The sequence below is a fragment of the Eretmochelys imbricata genome, chromosome 8, assembly GCF_965152235.1.
Source record: "Eretmochelys imbricata isolate rEreImb1 chromosome 8, rEreImb1.hap1, whole genome shotgun sequence".
In the NCBI taxonomy this organism is placed as follows: domain Eukaryota; kingdom Metazoa; phylum Chordata; order Testudines; family Cheloniidae; genus Eretmochelys; species Eretmochelys imbricata.
The window spans coordinates 91,338,962-91,360,376 of record NC_135579.1 but is presented as its reverse complement, the minus strand read 5'-3'; the positions used below and the strand labels follow the sequence as shown (position 1 = coordinate 91,360,376).

The 21,415-nt window shown below is 42.0% G+C and overlaps 1 protein-coding gene across 2 annotated transcripts in view; it reads right to left on the bottom strand.

The window, feature by feature from the left end:
- DOCK7 (dedicator of cytokinesis 7) overlaps positions 1 to 21,415 on the bottom strand; it is a 141,354-nt gene that overhangs the window by 100,285 nt on the left and 19,654 nt on the right. For both annotated transcript variants that reach the window (XM_077824622.1, XM_077824623.1), the window contains exons 3-8: positions 8,437 to 8,612; positions 8,113 to 8,181; positions 5,066 to 5,195; positions 4,743 to 4,955; positions 4,221 to 4,306; positions 691 to 757 (exon numbers count right to left, since the gene is read on the bottom strand). In XM_077824622.1, the coding sequence (XP_077680748.1) occupies positions 691 to 757; positions 4,221 to 4,306; positions 4,743 to 4,955; positions 5,066 to 5,195; positions 8,113 to 8,181; positions 8,437 to 8,612 (741 nt within the window). The remainder of the gene's footprint in view (positions 1 to 690; positions 758 to 4,220; positions 4,307 to 4,742; positions 4,956 to 5,065; positions 5,196 to 8,112; positions 8,182 to 8,436; positions 8,613 to 21,415) is intronic.

The following is a 21,415-nucleotide window of genomic DNA, read 5'->3' as shown; positions in this document are numbered from 1 at the left end:
GAAGACATATACTTTATTTTTAAAAATATCTTTACCTTGGTTACTAACAATATCTTGGATTATAAAAACCAAAAGAATTTTCAAAATCTAGCTTACTTCTCACTATTTACACTCCGTTCACTTTGCATTTCACTCAACTTGAACTATAAAAACAGACTGGTCAGTTTTGTTTCTAGTCAGTTTCCTATTCTCATGCACTAGCAAAATGTTATTTGAATTGACAACATGCCAGGGCAATGTTTGAATCACTCAAAGAAAAATCTTTATTTTTAAAAAAATCATTTTTTAGTTTAAATTTTCCATTCATACATTTTGAACCTGAAACTAGCTGACAGTGTCCCTTTACAGATATGCAGATTTAAGTTGCTTACATATTTTTAGAAAATCATGTATGTTTTAACTGATGTGTCATTAAAGACAGAGAGAATGCAGCTTTTTGAAATTTCTGTAATACCATAAACTGGGTGCCTGAGCCTGCAAAATGTACTTGTTTAAATATATGAGCAGTGTAACTGAAACCTATACTTTACTACTGGATGTTGTACCTCCTACCATAAGTAGTCCCATTGGCTTCATGATAGGAAGTATTTGCAGGATCAGGGCCTTCAACCATAAGTGCTTTGGACACATATCTTTAATGCCCCATACACAAACATGTCACCATGTAAGTAAAAAATAATAACTACATACCTTTTTCTTTTCTTTAACATCATACAAAGCCAAACTTGCAAAAATGGGTTCAATTTCAATTTCAAATCTTTAAGGGAAGAGACAAATAAATAAATTGATCTGACTTGAGTTTGACTCAAAAACAAAAACCTCACAGGGTCCTAGAGCCCAGGCTCCAGCCAGGGCCTGGAAAATCGACACAGCAATTAAACAGCATCACACCCCGAGCCGTGGGTTTTTCTTTGCTGTGGAGACATACCCAAAAAGGACCAGAATCTTATTACAGAATTCTTTCAAATGAAAACAAATTCTGCAGACACTCATGGGGCTACCAAAAAAGTGTTACTAGATAGCCACCAGCATTAGCTCAGTCTGACTACCGGATATATGAAACTTAATAGTATCCTTTTTTGTCCGGCTTCTCTCTCTTCCTCAGTTCGCATCTCAGGGAAAGATACACAAGTGGAATCTGAAACTGCTGTCAGCAGGCAATGAAAACTAGACTATTTCTTCTGTCCTAGGAGCAACTGATCAGGGAAGAATTCCAGGGGCTGATCCTGATCTCATTGATTTGCAGTGGTGTAGGATCAGAATCCTAAACTCAAGCTATTTATTTGGTTATCATCTGCTGGTGCTATTGGAAGCCAAGGAAAGCACTCTAGTGGTTTCCTTGAAGAAAAGCAAATGATTAACTGATATAGCTGGACCATTGGAAATGGAGGAACCTTAGCTTCTGTGAACAGAAATTAATCTAGTTCTTATTCTTTGTATAGCTTTTCTTGCCATGCTTCTGAATTATCAAAAGATAATTTTTTCAAAAGATATATGGAGGAGCTGCTGTGTGTCTAGTGATTGGAGCAGGAGACTGGGATTCAGAACATCTAACTTAGAATTGGTAGAATTTCTTACCCACAACCAATTTAATCTGAAAAGATTCCAATTTTCAATGGAAACATTTTTGCCTAAATTTCCTGACCAGCTCTATGGCTGGTTAGAAAACCAAAAACAATTTTTCTAAGGATTTGCATCAATTTTTTTTTTAAAACTCTTGGCATCTGAATTTTTTTCTTTCATGAGAATTTGGCACCTAGATCTCTTTTATTCCCAGATCTAGCTCTGACTCAACATGTGGTCTTGGACAAGTCACTTAATTTCTCTGGGCCGATAACCTCCCATCTGTAAAATGGTAAAATAGCACCTACCTTATGGTAGTTTATATTTGTAAATATATAGTATGCAATATCTACCATCTATTATTACAGATGGTATTATATTGTTATATTTGATGGCATCTTAGAAATCCCTGGATTAAAGATTCTAACAAAGTGCAAATAATCATGGTGAATAATAATTAAGTGTCCATCTTTCATCAGAAGTATCATGATACTCTATCGATGAAATTACATTCATTCCAATGACAGGTTTGGTGCCACTATTCAAAGTTATGACTTTGCTGCATGGCCATGTAGTGAAGGCCGTTGAGTATTCACAACACAAATATGTGAAAAATAACTGGCAAGGGAACACAGCAAATGATTGTTCAAGTTAGTTACTGTTGGGTAATTGTTCACTTCTCTAGTTAGATCCTCTGTGCCCTTTTGGAACCTGTCTGGTTCGCTGTGGTATATGCTTTTGAAATCAATGAAAGGTCCCAAGAGCAAAGGTATATTTTAATAGATAAGCAGCAATCTGGATTCCTGTATCAGAGAGCAGCATGGTGCTCTTATGGGCTAGTCCTACAAAGTTCTGAGCATCTCTCGGGAGACCTAAGTCGCCTCAGCTCCTTGTGAAAGGAATGATGGCCAAGTGGTTAGGGCACTAACCTGGGATTGAGAAAAACTGGGTTCAATTCCCTGCTCTGTCACAGACTTCCTGTGACAAGTTGGGCAAGTCAGTTAGCCTCTCTGTGCCTCAGTTCCTTCTCTGTAAAATGGGGTGTGATGCTAAATATGTTAAAAGATTCGGAGGCATTCAAATACCACAGTACTGAGGGCTATATCAACAGAATGAGGCAAATAGGGATGGAGCACGTTCAGCAGCTCATGGGAGGCACACAGCACCTTGCAGGAAGGAGCCCCTAAACCTCCGCATGCAGCAACATTTCTCTGTAAGAATCATACATAACATGAGCATCTGAACTTGACAGTTCTGCACTGCTCCTAACAATGAGGAGTGGAATGTCTTGGAGCAGAACATAGGAAAGGTAATTTTCCCTACATTTGCAATAAGGTCTGTCTGGCTCAGCCTGACAATGGTCCCAGGTTACAGTCCTGCTTGAGGTTTGTTTTTTTAATTGCTGTTACCCTTGTCCTTCCTCATCCCCCCCCTGCTGTTTGTTTGCCACCATTCATTAAATCACCTGTAGCTTTAAACAGTAAGCTCATTGGGGCAAGGCCCACGCATCTCTCTCTCTACCACGAAGCATCTAGCACAGTTTTGGGTGCCATAAAAATAACAAACAGTTGCACAAAGTACAAATAATCTTTGTATTAGGGGCAAATATGGTTTTGATAGATTTGCTATAAATTTACTAACACACAAAGGATAACCTCAAATAGCAGAACTCATTAATTTCTAAAATTTAACTCACTTCCATTAAATACAGCTATTTTTGGAGAGATAGCTCCATTGCTACTGCATATTATCTTGTTCTAGCTCATGACATCACGCACTAAAATAAAAGGCTGAAATATCAGCTCATCTCTAAGGCTACATCAGGCCCTGAAGTGTTTTACCTGCAGGGGGTAAGTCCCACATATGTCTCAGTTATGAGGGGCAATGTAGTCTAACTTGAGCTCTCTAACAAGAAGGCTTGATCTAACTGAGGACACAGAAGATGAATAACAGCAGTGTGGAAAATCAGTTTTGTACTTTATTTCTCTAAGGGAATAACAGTAAAATTTTACCTTGTGTTAATAGAGAAGAGTTATAGGCAATGATCCAGCAGCAGGTAACCCTATATTCAGGAGCTTCACTTCATTAAACTTGTTTAACAGGTTTCCGTTCCTCCAGTTAAAGCTTGCTAAGTGTACAAAGACTTAGCTTTTAAAAGGATACAGTCAAGGTTGTTGAGCCTGAACCTTCACATAACCCTGCCAGTTATCTCACACTGTAAAGCCTTATCTTAAAAATCTGCAGCAATGTTTTCATTGTGATTTAAAAAAAAACAACAACAACAAAAAAAACCTTTGCTACAGGGCAAAAAACAAAATGCCTGACTTACTCCAAGGCCCAATGTAACAAATTGAGCGTGTATGGGCTCATGATAGGTGATAGGGCACGTCGACAGATTTGTCTACAACGGATGTACAGTGAGCCAGGGAAACATGAGTGTTTTCCATTTCACACACTTACCACAAAGGTTTGACACATAAAATTGGCTGATATGAGTTCCATAATATTGCACAACTAATGACAATATAATACATGCCTTTTTAAGCCTAAGAACAATCTTAACTGTGTCCATTTAAGTAAGGGGTAATCAACAGAGTTACTCCCATTAAACATTGGTATAACAGCTGAATTTGACCCTATATTAAAATAATACTCACTTAAGAGACAAACACTTCACAAGAAGTCTCTGACCAAAATGTTCTTTGGGTACTTCTGGGACACAAAGCCGTTCAATAGGCTCCTCCTAGAATTTGTCACAGAAGCAGTCATTTACACATGGGTCATTGCTACACTCCAATAGTATCATTAAAACGCTAATCTAGGTTCAGATTTTTTTCCTTCTAAAACATAAGTAACAATTTAATCAAGATTTAACTGCATGTTGCATTCACTGTGACTATAAATAAGAGCTACGGGATTTAATTTAGGGTATCTACATAATAGGGAACTGGAGATCTATAAAGAAAAAAGGTCTTTGGAAAGTAATATCCTTGGCTAGTCCACATGCTCAAAACATATGCTACTACAGGCAAATTGGAATACAGTTTTATGGAAATTAAATTGAGATGATCTTATTTCCTTAGTACTTTAAATCCATGGTAATTTGACTTTGTCCCACATTCCCCTTACTCCTTATGTTTTCTTTCTAGACTAGTTTACTCCACATTCACTCAAAATACCTCATCTGGTGCTGGATGCAATGCAAAAAGCTCCTTGTGTCTGTTTGACTTCCTCTGATCATCATTTTGATGGTCGATTTCCTCATTTGGGGTTCGGTCAAGTAGGTTTGGAAGGAGAGCATCAGGAAGGGAGTTCTTCAGATCAAAAATACTGCATGCCCAGCTGCCCCGTGGAGTATCATCTATTGACATTGAACGTCTTTTAAGGTCATCCTGAGATTTAACAAATTAAATGTAATTAATAATGCAATAGGGAAGGAGTCATATTTTTAAAATATGGCTATCATGTAGCTTTTACATGGCAGGGTTTTAAGGCACATTACTTGTTCATCTTGGTAACTGTTGCCATCTGGAGCTTCATCCGACTCAAAGATCTGTTTGGGGAGCCCTTTTTGCCTCTCTTTCTGTTTGTCTAATGTGTTGGGATTAAATCCGGTTCCCAGTTTGTGATATCTATTCAAAACAGAATATTTCAAGTAATTTTTATCCTTCTCACCCCCATCTCCAAACAAGCATACTTGAGCATATACAGTATTATCTCAGCACCATTTTAAATTATAAATCACTCCCAGAAATATTTGTTGTCATGCTTAACAGTAAGCTTGTAATGATGTGTGCTGCTGTGTGGAAGACTCAGGTTTATTTCCCGTTCTCCCGGTCACTTCTTGCTCTGCACTGGACTGGGAATGATTCATGTCACTCCACAGCAATATGACTGCTTTAAGATACAAAACAATACTGACTAGCTTTGAAAGGAAATCCTATGTAAGCCCAAGTAACCTGGGTGGAAAATATGGTGATTTTAAAGCTGGACCTAAAGGCAGAGTGGGTTAAACTGGCTAAAAGCATTTATCAGGGACACAGATAACCAGGCTAGGGAAAACATGGATGTTTTGAAATCTAAGGGCCAACTTCAGGTCTGATCCTATGAAGTGCTGAGTAATATGCTGAGGGACCTCAAATTCCAATGAAATTTGAATAATACAGGCCCTGGTACTATTACAATTTATCAGTTAGCTACACAATGTTTTACCCAGATTATCTGAATGTGCAAAGCAAAGACTCAAAAGTATTACTTTTCAATCACGGCTTAGCTGATAAAAGTAAAATTTGTTTTAATCTTAGCTTCATTCAATGCTTTCTAGGATAGCTGCCTCCAGTGTAGGGTAGCAAATTACTGCAAAGGTCAGCATTAGGAAACCCTATTATTTTTTCAGATAATTAGAGAAAATGTGTTTACAATTAGAGCACTCACTCAAGAGAACCAAGGGCCCACTAAATGCTCTGGGCACAGAGAACTGCAAACAAAGATATTGGAATAAGGGATTTCTCCCTCATTAGGTTCTGTAGGATCAGAAGGGAGACATGTCAGAAGCCCCTTTTTATAGCATCCTTCTAATCTAGATAAGAAGGGCTGGATTTAGCTCCAACCAAAGCTAGTCAATGCCACTCTAACCACTGACCTGAAGGGACTGCTTATGAGCAAGTCTGTTACTGCCCCTTTTCATGTACAGCAAGGTACTCCTGCAGCAGTCACAACCCTGACAACCCATAGAGCAAGCGACCAAACTTTGAGATTTAAACTCGGTCCTTCCCAACTAGGCAGTCAGACTCTTCTCCCGCTTCACACACAACCCTGCAGCCCTTATTCAGGCAAGACACCCACTGTCTCCCACCAGTGTTTCATCTGCACTGTTGGAACTGCACTGAGGGTTCAATCTGCAAGATTCCTATCAGTTCCTGGAGGTGCAGAGCACCCTCAACTGTAGGTAAGGGGAACTGGGTGCACTCAGCACTTCCAGGAGCTGCTCCACACTTGTAGGATCAGGCCTTCCGAGCCCCCACCACCACTTTGCTGTGGTGATAGAGCATACCCTCTGCAGAGGGTGGAGGTGGAGGTGGAGGGGGGATGTTACCTCCAGCAGTTGGTGGCTAGTATGCATCAGCTGGACCACAATCTGGGAGGCTAATTTTGTCTGTGCTCCTTCTGGTCTCAAAGGGCTTAGTGATGCCTCTAGCAAGACCGAGTTGTGCCAAGGAGTGGGAGGAGGCTCACCACTTCCATGGCAGAGGTTGGAGACATTATGCCTTTGAAAGACACAATGTCTCTTGGGCACTCAGCATGCTAATCTGTACAGGGAACGCTTTCCTCAGGGCAGCCACCTGGGTCCACAACGTGGGAGTGAGAGCCAGGCCTTGTCCTCACCCAATCAGACACACCTAATTTTGTGCTGTTAACCTCCAGTGGCTATGTCTATTCTGAATACCCAGTGTTGGGAGTCAGACTTGTTTGCTTCCTGTATGAGTGGGGTAGTACTCCTTGCACTCTTTCCCTCTCTGGTGCACCCACATAGGGGAGGGCAACATTTAGACATGCACATTTGGAAACGGTGAAAACCTTTGTTAAATTTAGTGATGCATGTCTGCTGGCTATGTGGGTTATGCTGCCCCAGTATATGGCGGAAACTAGACTATTTGCTTACAAACACAGTGAGTAAATAAATCCCCCCACCCTTTTTTTTTTTTTAAATTACAGACCTTGTTTTTCTTAGGCTATGCTATCTCTGAAAAGCAAGTCTTCAGCATTCCCTACAGTGGTGCTTGGGACAATATTAAATCCAGTGAACTGTAGCAGCTGCCACAAGGACATGGCAGCAGCTATCGTAGTGTCATTTTTAGGTGAGGTAGCATCACACGGATCACTTGCTCCTTGGCCGCGATTCTTTTATAGTTGCCAGAACTTTAGTCATTCAAGACACACTTTTAAAAGAAAAGCTACCCAGACATTTTCCTACTGATTTGCATAAATTAATCAATTTATGTTCAGGCTCTAAACAGTTAAGTCAAAGCATTATGTAAATGTTGGTAGAGTTTAAATATTACTAAGCATTTTTAAAGTAATGTACAACTGCAGAACCTCTTTGAGAACACATGATTATTACTTTAGACACCTTTACTACAGAAATGCTCACCCACCAAAAGTGTACACTAAACCTTCCCAAACCTATTTTCTTTTTGTAAGAAACTGATGCCGAGAGAGTGAGAGAGAGATTTGACCTGCATGTTTATATTCCCTAATTTTTTCCTACCGTCCAATACCTAAAGGAAGTTATCACTGATGACAAAAAGGATTTCTGGTGCTTCAGATTCTGGGCATGGAACATCAGATACCTTAGAAGGGCCTGATTTTCAGAATGTGTTGAGCATCCACTTCACTTGGTTTAGGAAGCCAAATATGGAGAGGCACCCAAAATCCTAGTCACTTCTGAAAATGTAGGTCTGCAGTTATCATTCTGTTTGCTCATACCAGAATCCACCTTGAAAGATCAGGACCTTAAATCAAAATGATAAATATCACATTGTAACTTACTTTCTGTTCACAATTGCCCAATCTTCTGTGTAACTTCTTACACAATCCCTCACATGAGGGTCCATTTCACTGTAAAAGAATAAGACAATCTCTTCAAATCACAAAAACTTAATTTTTCTAATGACATATCGACTTTTCACTTCATAGTATATTAAAGTACGATCTTTTTCACGCACATGGAAGAAGTTATTGTAAAAGAAAAATTTGGCCCCCACCTCGCAAACACTTATACCCCAAGCAGCTCCTTTGAACTCAATGGGGTCCACTTCCATGTGAAAAGATACATGTGTTTGCAGGTCAGGCCTGCAGTTTTCTGCACCTTACCTCTCTTCAGGTACAGCTGACACAAGAGTCCTACATTCTCGAGGACTGTACACAACTTCAATATCATCTGGAGGAAATTCAAGCAAGTCCCTCAAAGGCCCGGAATCCATTGCAAGCGGATGTGTAATAAGATATTCTTCCAAATCCACTGGATCCACAGCTTCCGTAAGTGGAACCTAAGAGAAGTCAAGCCATGGGAGAGTTTTTAATGAGAACAATCAAAAGCAAGTCTTATTTCTACTGCACTTTTAAAACCAGATTGACCTCCCAACTAAAACAGCAGCTTGGTCTATTGCCAGACTGCAGTTAGTCTTAACCAACATACAGTATGAAGCTAATTTTCACACCCTATGTTTTATCCAGCTACCTCTCCTGGTATGTATATTATGCTAATCATTATAGTATCACTGACATTGCTTCTACCACATTTTCCATAAGAGCTGGAAATTCATTAGTTTAACTCAAAAGTAAATCTCTCATTTTATTACTGGTGATCTGTCACTTTCTCTTTGATTACCCACAAATCTGAACTACCACCAAAGGTCACTCTTTGACTCAAGAGACACACAGAACTCATTTACCCTGGGGAACGCAGATACAGTTGCTAAATCAGTATAAACAGTGACGGGAACACCCCTATGAAAGCCAACACTGTCTCCATGTAAATGTCTTCTCTCGGGAATGCAAAACATAATCTACTCTTCCCCCTCAAAAAGAGTCCCACGGACTTATACTGAAGAGTAAATTAGATTCATTTGCTATGCACTAAATCCTGTAGTCTTTTCCCCAGCTCCCAAAAGGAGTTTTACTTGTGTAAGTTCTGTAGGATTTGCACCAACCACAGCAACATGAATGGCAGATTCCGACAAGTGGCTATCCCTTGACAGCATGTGATCTCCAAAATTAACAGCGTTCCATATCCTCTACACAACCATCAGATAGTGTAGGCCCAAAAACATGCCTGATCTGAAAATAGTTATAACCTGAATAGGGAATGTACTCTGTATGAAAAAGAATGACTCCTCACAGATTCTCAAACGGAAAAGTCTCCAAAATGAAAGCTACCTGCCCCTGTTGATCTATTCTGGACTATATCCTATTCTGTATTGGTTCTTATATCACACTTATCGTCATAGTATCTGAGTGTCTTCCAGCAGTGCACACCAACCAGTTTTTTTAATGCATGTGCAAACGCCACCTGGCTAAGGGTTTTTGGGGGGGCACAAGCTGGACCTACTGTCAACACCTATGGAGTATGTCTACACTGCAATGTAAGCCCAGGCTCAGACTCAGGCTTGAGCCCAAACCTCTCTTCTGTCTTGGACTCAGGCTCAGACACAGGGTCCTAGAACCCCAGGAGGATGGAGGGTTTGAGCTCAAGTTAAACTGGGACCCAGGGCTCAACCACTATTGCTTTGCAGTGTAGACTCCCTCCTCCAGACTCGGGTCCTGGGAGTCCACCAAAAGTATCCCACAATCCCATGGGCCAACTTCCTCTGTCCTTTCTATCCTAAGAATCACCAAGTGACTTCAAGGAAATGGAAGCAAGCCCCCTTACTGTAGTGCAGCAGCTCAGCGAGTCAGAGTTTAACCCTTCCATATTTTTTTTTTCTAACTGCTGAGCTGCACACACACCTTTGGAGACCCTGTTGTGTTTGCAATGGAGACTGACCAGAAGTAGTCCTCCGCAAAGCACCCTGTTTCATGGTCGCGGGTGCACAGCCAGATTGTGGTTAATCTCAGGTGCGAGGCCCGCAAAACAGTGGACGGCAGTAAGAGTACCAGGAATGACCACACATACCAGCCAATAGCAAAGAAGCTGGCAGTGTTGGGAATTTACTGGACTGGTAACCAGTGCAGGGAGCAAATTAAGCAGCTCAGGACCAAGGACCAGAAAACCGGGGACCAGAACTGCACCTCGGGCAACTCACAGACATCCTGCCCATTTTATGAGGAGTTTGACCAGGTGCTGGGTAGTGCACTGAGCACAAAGCCAATGGCGCTGCATGATGACCTGGTTAGCAAAGCTGGTGACCTGCTGGCCCCAGAATCCAGCATGGGAACTGATGGAAGACAGCAGCAGGTGCCAAATGAAGCTAGTGAAATGACTCTGCTGCTGACACCAGTCCCTGAGGAAGCTTTGCCACAGGAGCAGCTGCAGCATATCCTGGGGCTTTACTCTGAGCCACTTTTTGATGTTCTCTCCCTCCCCCCGAGGAACAGCCAGCGATGGAACTGGCATCAGAAACAGAAGGGACAGAAGCTGCCCCAGAGCCTGGTATGTTTATTAATACAGAAACGGGAGGAATTTCCATTCTATGAACCAATGCAAAAGTTATTACAAGCCCCGGCTAGCAACATATATCTGCTGATGATGGATTGTATGCCAGCGTCTTGGTGTCCCCCCAGCCTACCCACCCACTTCCACCATGTGGAATTCAAAATGGTAACTAGGAAATGCAAACAGTAAAAAACGCCTTGAAAAGTGATTTTTTACTGGAAAGGCACAGATCTTTCCTGTTTGTCAAAAATAATAGCCTTACATTGCCATGCCTGTAAGGACGCTACTCTGTAAACACTCAGCGTGGTACGTGTAACGTGCTGCCTGAAAACAGTGAACTGGGGAGCTGGGGACAATGGAAATGTGTTCCATTTATAAATCTGTGTTGCAATTTTTAGGAAAATAAAAAAACAGCTGTGATTTTTTACTTACCATTGTCTCTGCACTTCTTTCGCTGTGATGAACCTGGCTGTGTCCAGGGAGCTTCTGTGGTCTGAAGCAGCCCTCTCACAATATATTGAAGTTCAGGTGTCAACAGTAACTTTTCATGTCCTTGATATTCCACAAGGATTTTTTCTGCACTGACACTAACTCTGTATGTCTTGTCCTATTCCAAGGCCCTTTGACCTCTACAGCCTGCAGCACCTTCACAGCTCCCCCACATTGCAGCAGAAGCCTGGGCCCACACACCTTCACGGACCGTTCCAAGAGGAAGCATTTCCGTGGTGAACTTGTGGTTGAAGTTCTAGACAGGGCCAACAAGCAGCCCCAGTACCAAGGACAGAGGGACTGACGGCAAGAGGAAAGGCACGGGCGAGAGGAGAGGGGAAAGACTCAGGCTGGTTGCGCAGCTTGAGGACAGGGTTTCAACGTGGGAGCAGGCACTTCCTTCACAGTTCCTGGAACAGGAATGGCAACTAAAGGAGGATGCCAGAGCTCAGCAGAAAGAACTTTGGAGCAGCTGCTACAACTAACGGTCAGAAGAGCATTGGCTCCTGTTGCACCTACACCACAGCCTGAGTCCCCTGCATGGTACCCTGGGATGTAGTCCAGGAAAACCTTGGACAACTCCATGCCTGGGTGGCCCATGCAGTCAGACCTTAGGAGCAGCTGGGCAGGGCAACTGTGTCCCATGCAGTCTTCCATACTGACCCCACCCCCTGTGACTGCTTCCACCCTCCTCCCCTGGTACCAAGCGGACAGCAAACATGGAAGGAACGGAAAGGAGAATGGGGGGCCAGGGACACGAAACAGTAGTGGCTCTGTCTTATACACGGTTTTACTGTTTGCATTTGTTCATGCACTTTTTTGAGGCTGTGTTGTTACCGGTGTTTTGGTGTGGAGATGGCAGCTGGTCTGCCTGGCAGGGGGTAAATATTGTACTTTTCTAATAATAGTTTATAAAGTGTATTGCTATCACTGCATCAGCTCTCACAATGTGTATTTCAGATAATAAAGATGAACACACCATCAGGGAAAATTGGGAATTTGTATACAAACACTGTTTCTCAATACAATTAGTTACATCAGTCAATACATCAATCACTTCCTTACATCAACTCATACTGTGAATCAACCTTCCTCTACCCCCCATTTGATAAATGGTCAGGTCATTCATAAGTATATTGCATGGCAATCAACTCCCAGGCACTGAAACCCCTCTCAAGCAATCAGCCCCTATCCCCCACAGGCACATTCATAAAAGCTACTATTCCCCCCTCTTCCACTGGCCCATGCAAGTCCCTAATGTGGCAGCACAAAGCATCTCTGACTTCTGTTGCCCAGGTGCATCCAGCTCCGGCTGTGGCAGGTAAACTTTCTGGCTGAGTGCACTGGCTCTGCCACCACCCTACCCACAGCTGATCTTCCAACACCAAACTGATTGGCAACAGACCTGTAGCAATCTGGGGTAGCCAGCTTCCAGACAGCTATAGCAACGCATTTCTAGAGCGGCATGGCTGCCCTCATACACATGTCTTTATGCTGGAGGGTTGGGGCAAGCTGCTCACAGAGTTCCAGAAATGTAGTTTTCTTCATGCAAAAGCGCTGGATCCACTCCTGGCCATCCCAGGTCTGCAAAACGATGTTGTCCCCCAGTCCATGCTTATGGTCTACGTAAGCACTGGTCGACATAGGGGGCATTAGCAGATATACCAAGTGCCCTCAGGAGCATCAGCCAATTTGAGTCTGCCATCTCTGTGTCCTCCTTCTCCTCCACCTGCTTTGCCATTAGCTTTGTCACGTGCCTTCAGTGGGTCAGGAAACACTGCCAGAATATCCACCAGCACCTTGTGGAAGCTCTGCCTATTTCCTGACACAGAAGTGAAAGCTCAAGCGAGAGAAGTTCTTCAAATGCTGACTCCTGCATATTGCTGGCTCCGGTTGCTGGGAGCACACAGACCAAAATGACAGCACGTCAGGATGTGCTGGGAGACTATTCAAACTTCCTGTAACGTGTAGGGTGGACAGTTTGCCCGCACTGCCCCATGAAGAAAGGGATAGAATGGCCACATTTTTGGAGGGCACTCGGAAGTCTGGGATACAGTTGATTGGACTTGCGTCTGCATACTGTTGGAGGCCCGGGTTAAAAAAATTCTTAACCTAGAGTTGGCAATCAATGTAGATACTCAAGCCCTGGGGTTCTCAAACTCAGGCTCTGCTGAATTGAGTCCCACTAAACCTGGGCTTACACTGCAGTGTAGATACAGTGCCCTTCGAGAACAGGACCCCAGCCTTCCATGATGCCCGAGCTCGAGAGGTGGAGAAATACACCCCTCTGGCCGAAGAGGGCTAGGGTTACCAGGTTCAGACACACGAGCTGTTCGTTGGAGCCTTGGGCGCATGGGACCCCAGTAACTAGTGAGTGTTGAAAGAACGCAGAATCGGTCAAGACTATGCTCGGCTGATATGGCAACTCATGGTGCTGGACATCATCAGATGGTCGAGGGACATATACATAGAATGCATCACCGGACATCGGCAATACCAGGAGGGATGAGCTGGAATGCCAATTAGAAGTGCAGACAGGAAAGTAACTGAAATACTTTCCTCCTGGATTGTATTATCTAAATGTACAACCAACCCTAAATTCTCAATTACTGAGAGACAATCTTCACTCATTGCTATATTTACTTTCCACAGCCAAGTCTCTGAATAACTTTTCATGAGTGATGTACCCGAATACTTGTATGCTAATATCTAAATTGTATTCTTAAATGCATTCACCTAAATTTGGGTGATTGCTGATTATGCATTACATGTATCTTATGACTTTAAAAGGAACCTTTGTATTTGCGGATAATCTAAGCATTATACCCAGATGTACAAATATTCTTTTCTTAACCTGTGTATTATACAATTTTTTAACATTAGCTTTAATAAAAAATGTTATACCCTCTGCCACTTACCCATAGCCAGCATGCAAGCATGCTTCTAAAGCATGGGCTACACACAACTTTTGTATTGATTCAATTATGTTGATTCAGGGGCAATTTTTATAGCAATCAATGATGCAGTGGTAAAAAAAAGAAATGGGTAAATTAATCTTAGCTGAACTCCATATTCCCCAGATGAAAAGTCAGTAAATTCCCAAACTAAATTCCATATTCCCCAGACGAAAAGTGGGTAAAATCAACTACACTACTGATACCAACATAGTTAAACCTGTACAAGCCCTAGTGTTGGTACAGTTCTACCCGTATAAATGTCCCTTATTCCCCTTCCTATACAGGAATAAGCTATACCAGTATAAGCACCTTTATACAAACATAAGTAGGTTCACCCAAGGAAGGTTGCACCACACCACTTTAATTAAAGTGATATGATTTGTGTGTAGACAAGGTCTTATTTATGAAAATTAACATGAATAAGCGATACAGATGTAAGCACCTTAATACCGCTGTAACTGTGTCCCACAGTAGCATATTGTTCTTCTTTTAAAATATCGGTTTCAAAACAGAGAAAGTTTTTGTACTAATTTAACAATGTAGGCAGTCCCTAAAGAATGGTCTTATACAGATTTTTATGCAGCAATTCCACATGATTATGACCTGGGCACGGCCATGGAGGTGGCACAAGATTTTACTATAAAAGATTTTTCCCAGAATGGTACAAAAATGTCACTTTGTCAGATGGAGAAGGACAGAATACGAACTGTGTAAACTGGATACACTGGATAAACCTCCTAGTCTGAGATCATGAAATTACAGTACTGTATTTTGTACACACACACACACACACCTACTATGAAAATGAAATATTAAAAATAAGTTTTCCAAAAAGAGTTAAAAAAATAACTGACAGTGTCTCAAGAATTATTTGGCACATCTGAGAAAGCTCTTTGACTAGACTGAATATCCTAATATGAGTCATATAAAAAACAATCAGTATTCAAGAATTTTTCACTGCTACTTCCGCTTGTCATTCAGGCCAGACACACACTTTTCATTCAGGCCACATCTTCCACTGTAGAAAACTTACATGTAAAATTCCACCCACTGATCTGAGACAATGGAACAGACATTTAATTTGCATCTTGGAAGTTAGTTTCTCAAAGTTTTCCTATCCCCACCTAGAGGCTCCACTTCTTAATCCTCTCTCTTAACAACTAGAAACTTTGCAGGTAAAAGACTTTGTTAACCTAGAGTTACTGTTAAAAGAATCTCTCTTACTGCAGCCAAAAAACCCTTAAAGACCACTAATTTTCTCAAAATTCACATGGCTAAATCTTCAGCAAATGTAAATTGGTGTATCTCTACTGAAGTGAATTGAGCTATGCCAGCTCACACGAGCTGAGGCTGAGGTCCAGAAACTTTAGAAAGTCTGGAAATTCCAGTTAAGTCTCCACAATATAAACAAAAACACAGAGTATTTTAGAAGTAAAGAAATTCACCATGACAGTCACCCAAACAACCTTAACTTTCCCCCTTAACACCATTAACATTCCCCCTTAACACCATTAACCATCTATGTCCCTCTCTAACCTTACTTTTTAGAAAATGACACTGCAATTATACAGCTTGCAGGTGGATTTTGAAAATGTGAACCATAGACAACTGATTTTAAGTGGCTCCCTACAAACATCACCCTAATACTAAATCATAATTTCATCATACCAGATTAGGAGGTATATACCTGTAGACATACTAGCTCTGTTTTACACTTGTACAAGTGGCAACAAGTGGCATAGCTGTATGTAGTATGCTATTTGGATAATTAGGAATTCTTCCATGGACTGTATATAGCTGTACAGAAGGACAGAGCTGTTAACTAACTAACTAGGTATGTATATAATGCTGTGCATCCATAGACCTCAAAGCACTTCATGAAGGGTGAATAAGTATTATTCTCTCCATTTTACAAACTGGGAAATCGTGACACAGAAAGGTTAAATAACTGGGCCAAGGTCACAGAATGAGCCAGTGGCACCGCTGGGAATAGAACTGAGGTTTCCTGATTCTCAGTCCAGAACCCTATCCATGTACAATCCTGATTCCCCTGGGCATTACTAAACTGAACCTACATGCAGGAAGGACAAAGGTCGTTAGAGTTTTTGGCTGTTCTCAAGGGTAGCATAACAGGGGTAAAGTTAAGGTTGTTTGAATGATCATTTATATATATATATATATATATATATATATATAAAAATAATTTTACACACACACACACATTTTGGGTTTAAAATGTGCTATCCTTCCTTCTGCCCACCACCCCCACACCGGCAGTTTCAATCTTCATATACCCTAAGGAGCACTGTCCCAGAGCACCTAACATTTGAACCAAAAGTTCCACCACTAAGTTACACGTGTGCACAGCTTGACAGAGCAGCCCCCCTTTCTCATTTCCTCCCCATTTTTCTAAATTCCTCTCCCTCAGAAATAGTACGGGGGGGGGAAAAAAACACATCACTGCACAGTTGTGGCTGGAGACTGGCCACACTGCACAATATATATTAATTCAGTACCATACAGAATAACTCAGAATATGTGACAGGTTTCAGAGTAACAGCCGTGTTAGTCTGTATTCGCAAAAAGAAAAGGAGTACTTGTGGCACCTTAGAGACTAACCAATTTATTTGAGCATAAGCTTTCGTGAGCTACAGCTTAAAGTCTGCTGCAGTTTCCACGGTATGCATCCGATGAAGTGAAAGCTCATGATCAAATAAATTGGTTAGTCTCTAAGGTGCCACAAGTACTCCTTTTCTTTTTTCAAAATATGTGATCTATGTAAGGATTCAGTTATGGTTGCAGGGGAGATGCATAATTTGAATTTCCTGACTTCTGTGCATATAAAATCTCAACTGCAGTACTTCAGTAATGTAGGTTTCTTATATTTAATAGAAGAAAAAAACCTACTACCCACATGATTGAAGGACTTCATCCTGAAAAGCGCCAAAGGACCTACTGGACACCTGCCAATGCTACTGCACTCAGTGGGAGCTGTGGGTGCACCACATGTCTCCGGACTAAGCACAAGGTTAGGCTTAACAGTTTTTCCACTATGTCTCTTCAGATGACTTGTACTGTGAAGATGTAAATAAACATAAAAGTCAAACCCAGAAGCCTAGCATTAGAATCACCATCTGTGCAGCCAAAAATACTGTCTAGCACCTGAGTAAACAGGCCAAACATAAATTCATGGTTATAAAGAGGAACTAGTTCATGTTAGACTACTGGCAGATAAACGGAAAGTGCATTGTTTTAAGCTTTAGCTATCCTGTGGGGTAAAAGGTGAAGAAAGAGGAGGGAGAAGTAGGGATGAGCGAACTCGTCTATACAAAATAAGCACCAACCCAAATCCCACCAGAAGTTTAACTGAACCAGGACAGACGCTTTTATGAAGTTGTTTAAAGTTCACGTAACTTTTCCTTTGCGCTGTTTTTCACTGTTACACACCTCTGCAGGCCAGGAACAGAAACAATGCACAAGTGGCTGTTCTCATGGTATTTCCAGTTTGACCCAGAGCAGAAGCTACACACATCCGATGAATTAGTTCGCCTAAGATTTCTGGACCACATATGCAGAGCCAAGGAGTCTGGATAGTTCAGATAAGCTCTGGATAAGCATCTCAAATTTTGGTTACTTATACAACCCAAACCTCTAAACCTTGTCATTTTAGGCTGCACCGCTCCCACTGAGATGAAGAAACTGTTTTATTGGTCCAGTATTGGAAGCTACAGAACTGGTTCAGTTTCAGAGGACCCTGAGGAAAACTGTGATGCAGCAAATAGATGACTACTGATGACCTATCAGGACATTATTATACTTTGTTTATGACTCATCATCTCCACAGATCATCTTGGTCCACAGCGGAAGTGAGGATAAATGACAAGAACACTGGTAAAAATCCCACATCTCATCACATAGTCAAGTGTTTTGAAATCTTACACTGCAGTCACTCAGGAAGCAAAGGAAGAAGCCATGAAGTCCAAATCAGTGAATCTGTTTCAGGCCATTAGACAGTTTGATAAATGCTCAATGTCTCCATCTGGAGAGAGAGTTGAGTATTATTCACTCCAAGACTACAATAAATTGTTATTGTACTTTATGGATAAGATTGTTTTAATTCAGTCTGAACTTTGGTTTTTGTGGAAGACAGCCAGTGTCTTCTCTATTTAAGTTTTGGTCAGTTCCTCTCACTGAGGATCTAAAGGTGCTAGCAGATCTTTGGACAAACATCTGCATGTTCAACCCCCCTCCTTCCTGGCTGGTAAAGTCTAGTGGCGAAATAACAGGCTATTATTATAAAAGATGTCAACAATTCTCTTCAGGTGGGCACAGTGCCAGCTTCTATTAAAGAAGTGGTTAGTAGGCCTTTCCTCAAGAAGCCACATCTGGATATTGATAATCTTGCCAACAACAACCTTGGAGGTAAAAATCCAGGCCCCACTGAAGTCAATGGCAAAATTTCCATTACTGGTCTCTAACCTTCCTCTATCATTTTTAGAGACAGTGGTGTGGACACAACTCTGGCTGTCCCTATACTCCTCAGATTTATTTCACCCAGGCCAGTACAAGTTTGGGCATAGAAACACTGTTTCTATGCCAGGGGTCAGCAGAACTAGCAATAGAGAATAACTAAGTAACCGTCCGCATTGTTCCTTTGAGACCTATCAGCTGCCTTTGATACCACTGACCATGTGGTCTTGAAGGGATGAACAAAATTGTACTTGAGTTGCTCCATTCCATTTTTCTGAAAGGACTCAGAAAGTCGTGTTTGGTGACTGCTCATCTGGCCCAAGGATTCTCACATATCTTGTCATCCCCACCTCCTCAATGTGTGCATGAGGCTGTTGCAGGCTGACAGGTGCTATGCATTTCCAGTATTCAGTGGACACTTTACATCTCTGGTCTATCAGACCCACTTGGCGAAGGTAATCAATTTACCACACTGTTTTGCTGGGACTGAGTCTTAGATGAGGTCAAACTGTCTGCAACTCAATCCAGACTGAGATTATGCTTGGGGGAACCAACCAGAAGAAATGGCAGAGTTGATATCAGTTCCCTCCACTGGTGCAGGCTGCCAGTGCTTTGTTACTCCAGCTCAGAATCTGGGGGTCCTGTTGTTGGTTCCTAGTAGCTGCAATGGTCTGAGGGTCCTCCCATATGTCTAGCCAGCGATGGGGCCAAGAACTTTTCTTGTCATTTACACTTGGCAAGAAGGTTGCAAACTGTTCCTTCTGATGTGAACCTTGGCCATGAAATGAATGGTATTACAGCGGAGATGGAGATAGCCCATGAAGGGCAGCATTATTCAGCATGTGACCCAGTACTCATTGAAGTCACTTCAGTGGGCACTGGATCAGTCCCTTATAGCACAGGTTTTCAATACTGATGTCTCAAAATATGTACAGCGAAACCTGCCCTGAGATCCGCCTACAACAGCTCACCCCACGTCTCAAGAGACCTCCAGTGTTGCAGCTTGGTTTTGCCTCACCCCTAATTAAAGCATATCAATTTTTGCTGATCCCTGGGAAAGTTGCTCAAGACAGACTTCATTCCATTTTGATTCCTAAGGTCAGATTCTGCCATCCTTACTCACAGCAAGCAGTACCTTACTCTGCAAGTAGCCCCACTGAAATTAATATGGATAAAATGCTACTCCTGGACTAAGGTGCTACTTAGTGTGAGTAAAGGTGGTATAACCTGGCCCCTAGATAAGAGGTTGTACATCAAGTACAACATATAGATAAACTGCAGCTCCTACAACGCAGGCAGAACAAAAGAAATCACTTGGAGCTGGCTCTTTTCCAGGGCTAGGCCAATAAAGTCTTTATCTTCCTGAATCAAGCACATCACTTGTAACTAAATACTTTGCATATATTTTTAATCTGTCCATAGACTGACACCCCTTCCCTGCTTAACTAAGATACCAGTTTGATTGATTGGGTTTATATAAACTATTATGCATTACATTGGTGTATTTGGGCCACTGGAGTTAAGGCTGTCAGCACCTACATTATAAAACCCTATTTCAAAGGTTTATAACTCTACTGCAACAGAGACAGTCAAGCTTCTGTCTTTAAAGCTCCATTATTCTTCACTGTTGTATTCCCTGAAAAACTTGAAAATAAAATTTTGTTTCCTATTGACTTTGTCCTTCTCTACATGGCAAACATAGTATTTTACTCAAGTTTAGTGCTCTTCCAGCCAAAATGCGGCTCCTTCCTGTTTATTTCCCTCTCTGTGCACCTGCAGTATCATTGGTTAGGACACAAATATGTACACCGCTCTGGCTATAAGAGGCCATATTCTCAGTTTGAGTAAATGGGCGCTGCTCCATGAAGGCCAATTCAGTGCTCTACTCTCAGAATGGTTCTCATAACTTATGTCGCTCCCCCCGCCCGCCCAAGTGACATAAGTTACGACAACCATTTTGAGAGTGGAGTTGTGGCCTGGCTCATGGCGTTGCAGCGTCTTTGCCTACCCGGACTCCCGTCATCACGACGGCTGGGCCAAACCTGAGTGGCGCTGGGACTCCTGGAGCAGGAAGGTGAGCCCAGCCAGCCCCAGCCACAGGAGCTGCCACAAGACCGTTTGAAACATTCTGGTGACGCAATTTTGGGTCCCAACCCACGGGGAGAGAAACCTTTCTCTCATTCATCCCCCTACACTGAGACAGGACCAAGTATACCTAGGCTATCCCTGACAAGTGTTTGTCCAACCTGTTCTCAAAAATCACCAATGATGGGGATTCCACAGACTCCTCAGGTAACTTGTTCCAGTACTTAACTTTCCTTAGAATTAGAAAGCTTTTCCTAATTTCTCACCTAAATCTCCTTTGCTGGAAACTAAGCTCACTAGTTCTTGTCCAACCCTTGGTGAACATGGAGAACAATCCCTGTAGCTCTCCACAGCAAGCGGTCACCTCCACCTGCTTGGCCCATTCAGTGAAGCCACTGGCCAGTTTCTATTCTGCCAAAATACCATACCATGAAAATGACACTGAAGTCACAGAGACTGAATCATTCCACTAGTAAATGAAATTGATTGGAGACTGATTACATGGGACAAACCATGGTAATTAGAAATGCTGGAAAATAAAACACAGAACAAACAAATTTGTACATGACAAAATGCGGTTTTGGTTTACAATCACTAATTTGCTGAGTAGGGACAGTAGATTTTTTTACCTCCTAAACTATGAGTTAAGAGCAGTGTTCACTTTAACTGTCTAATCTTGCTCCCTTATCTCAGGTAC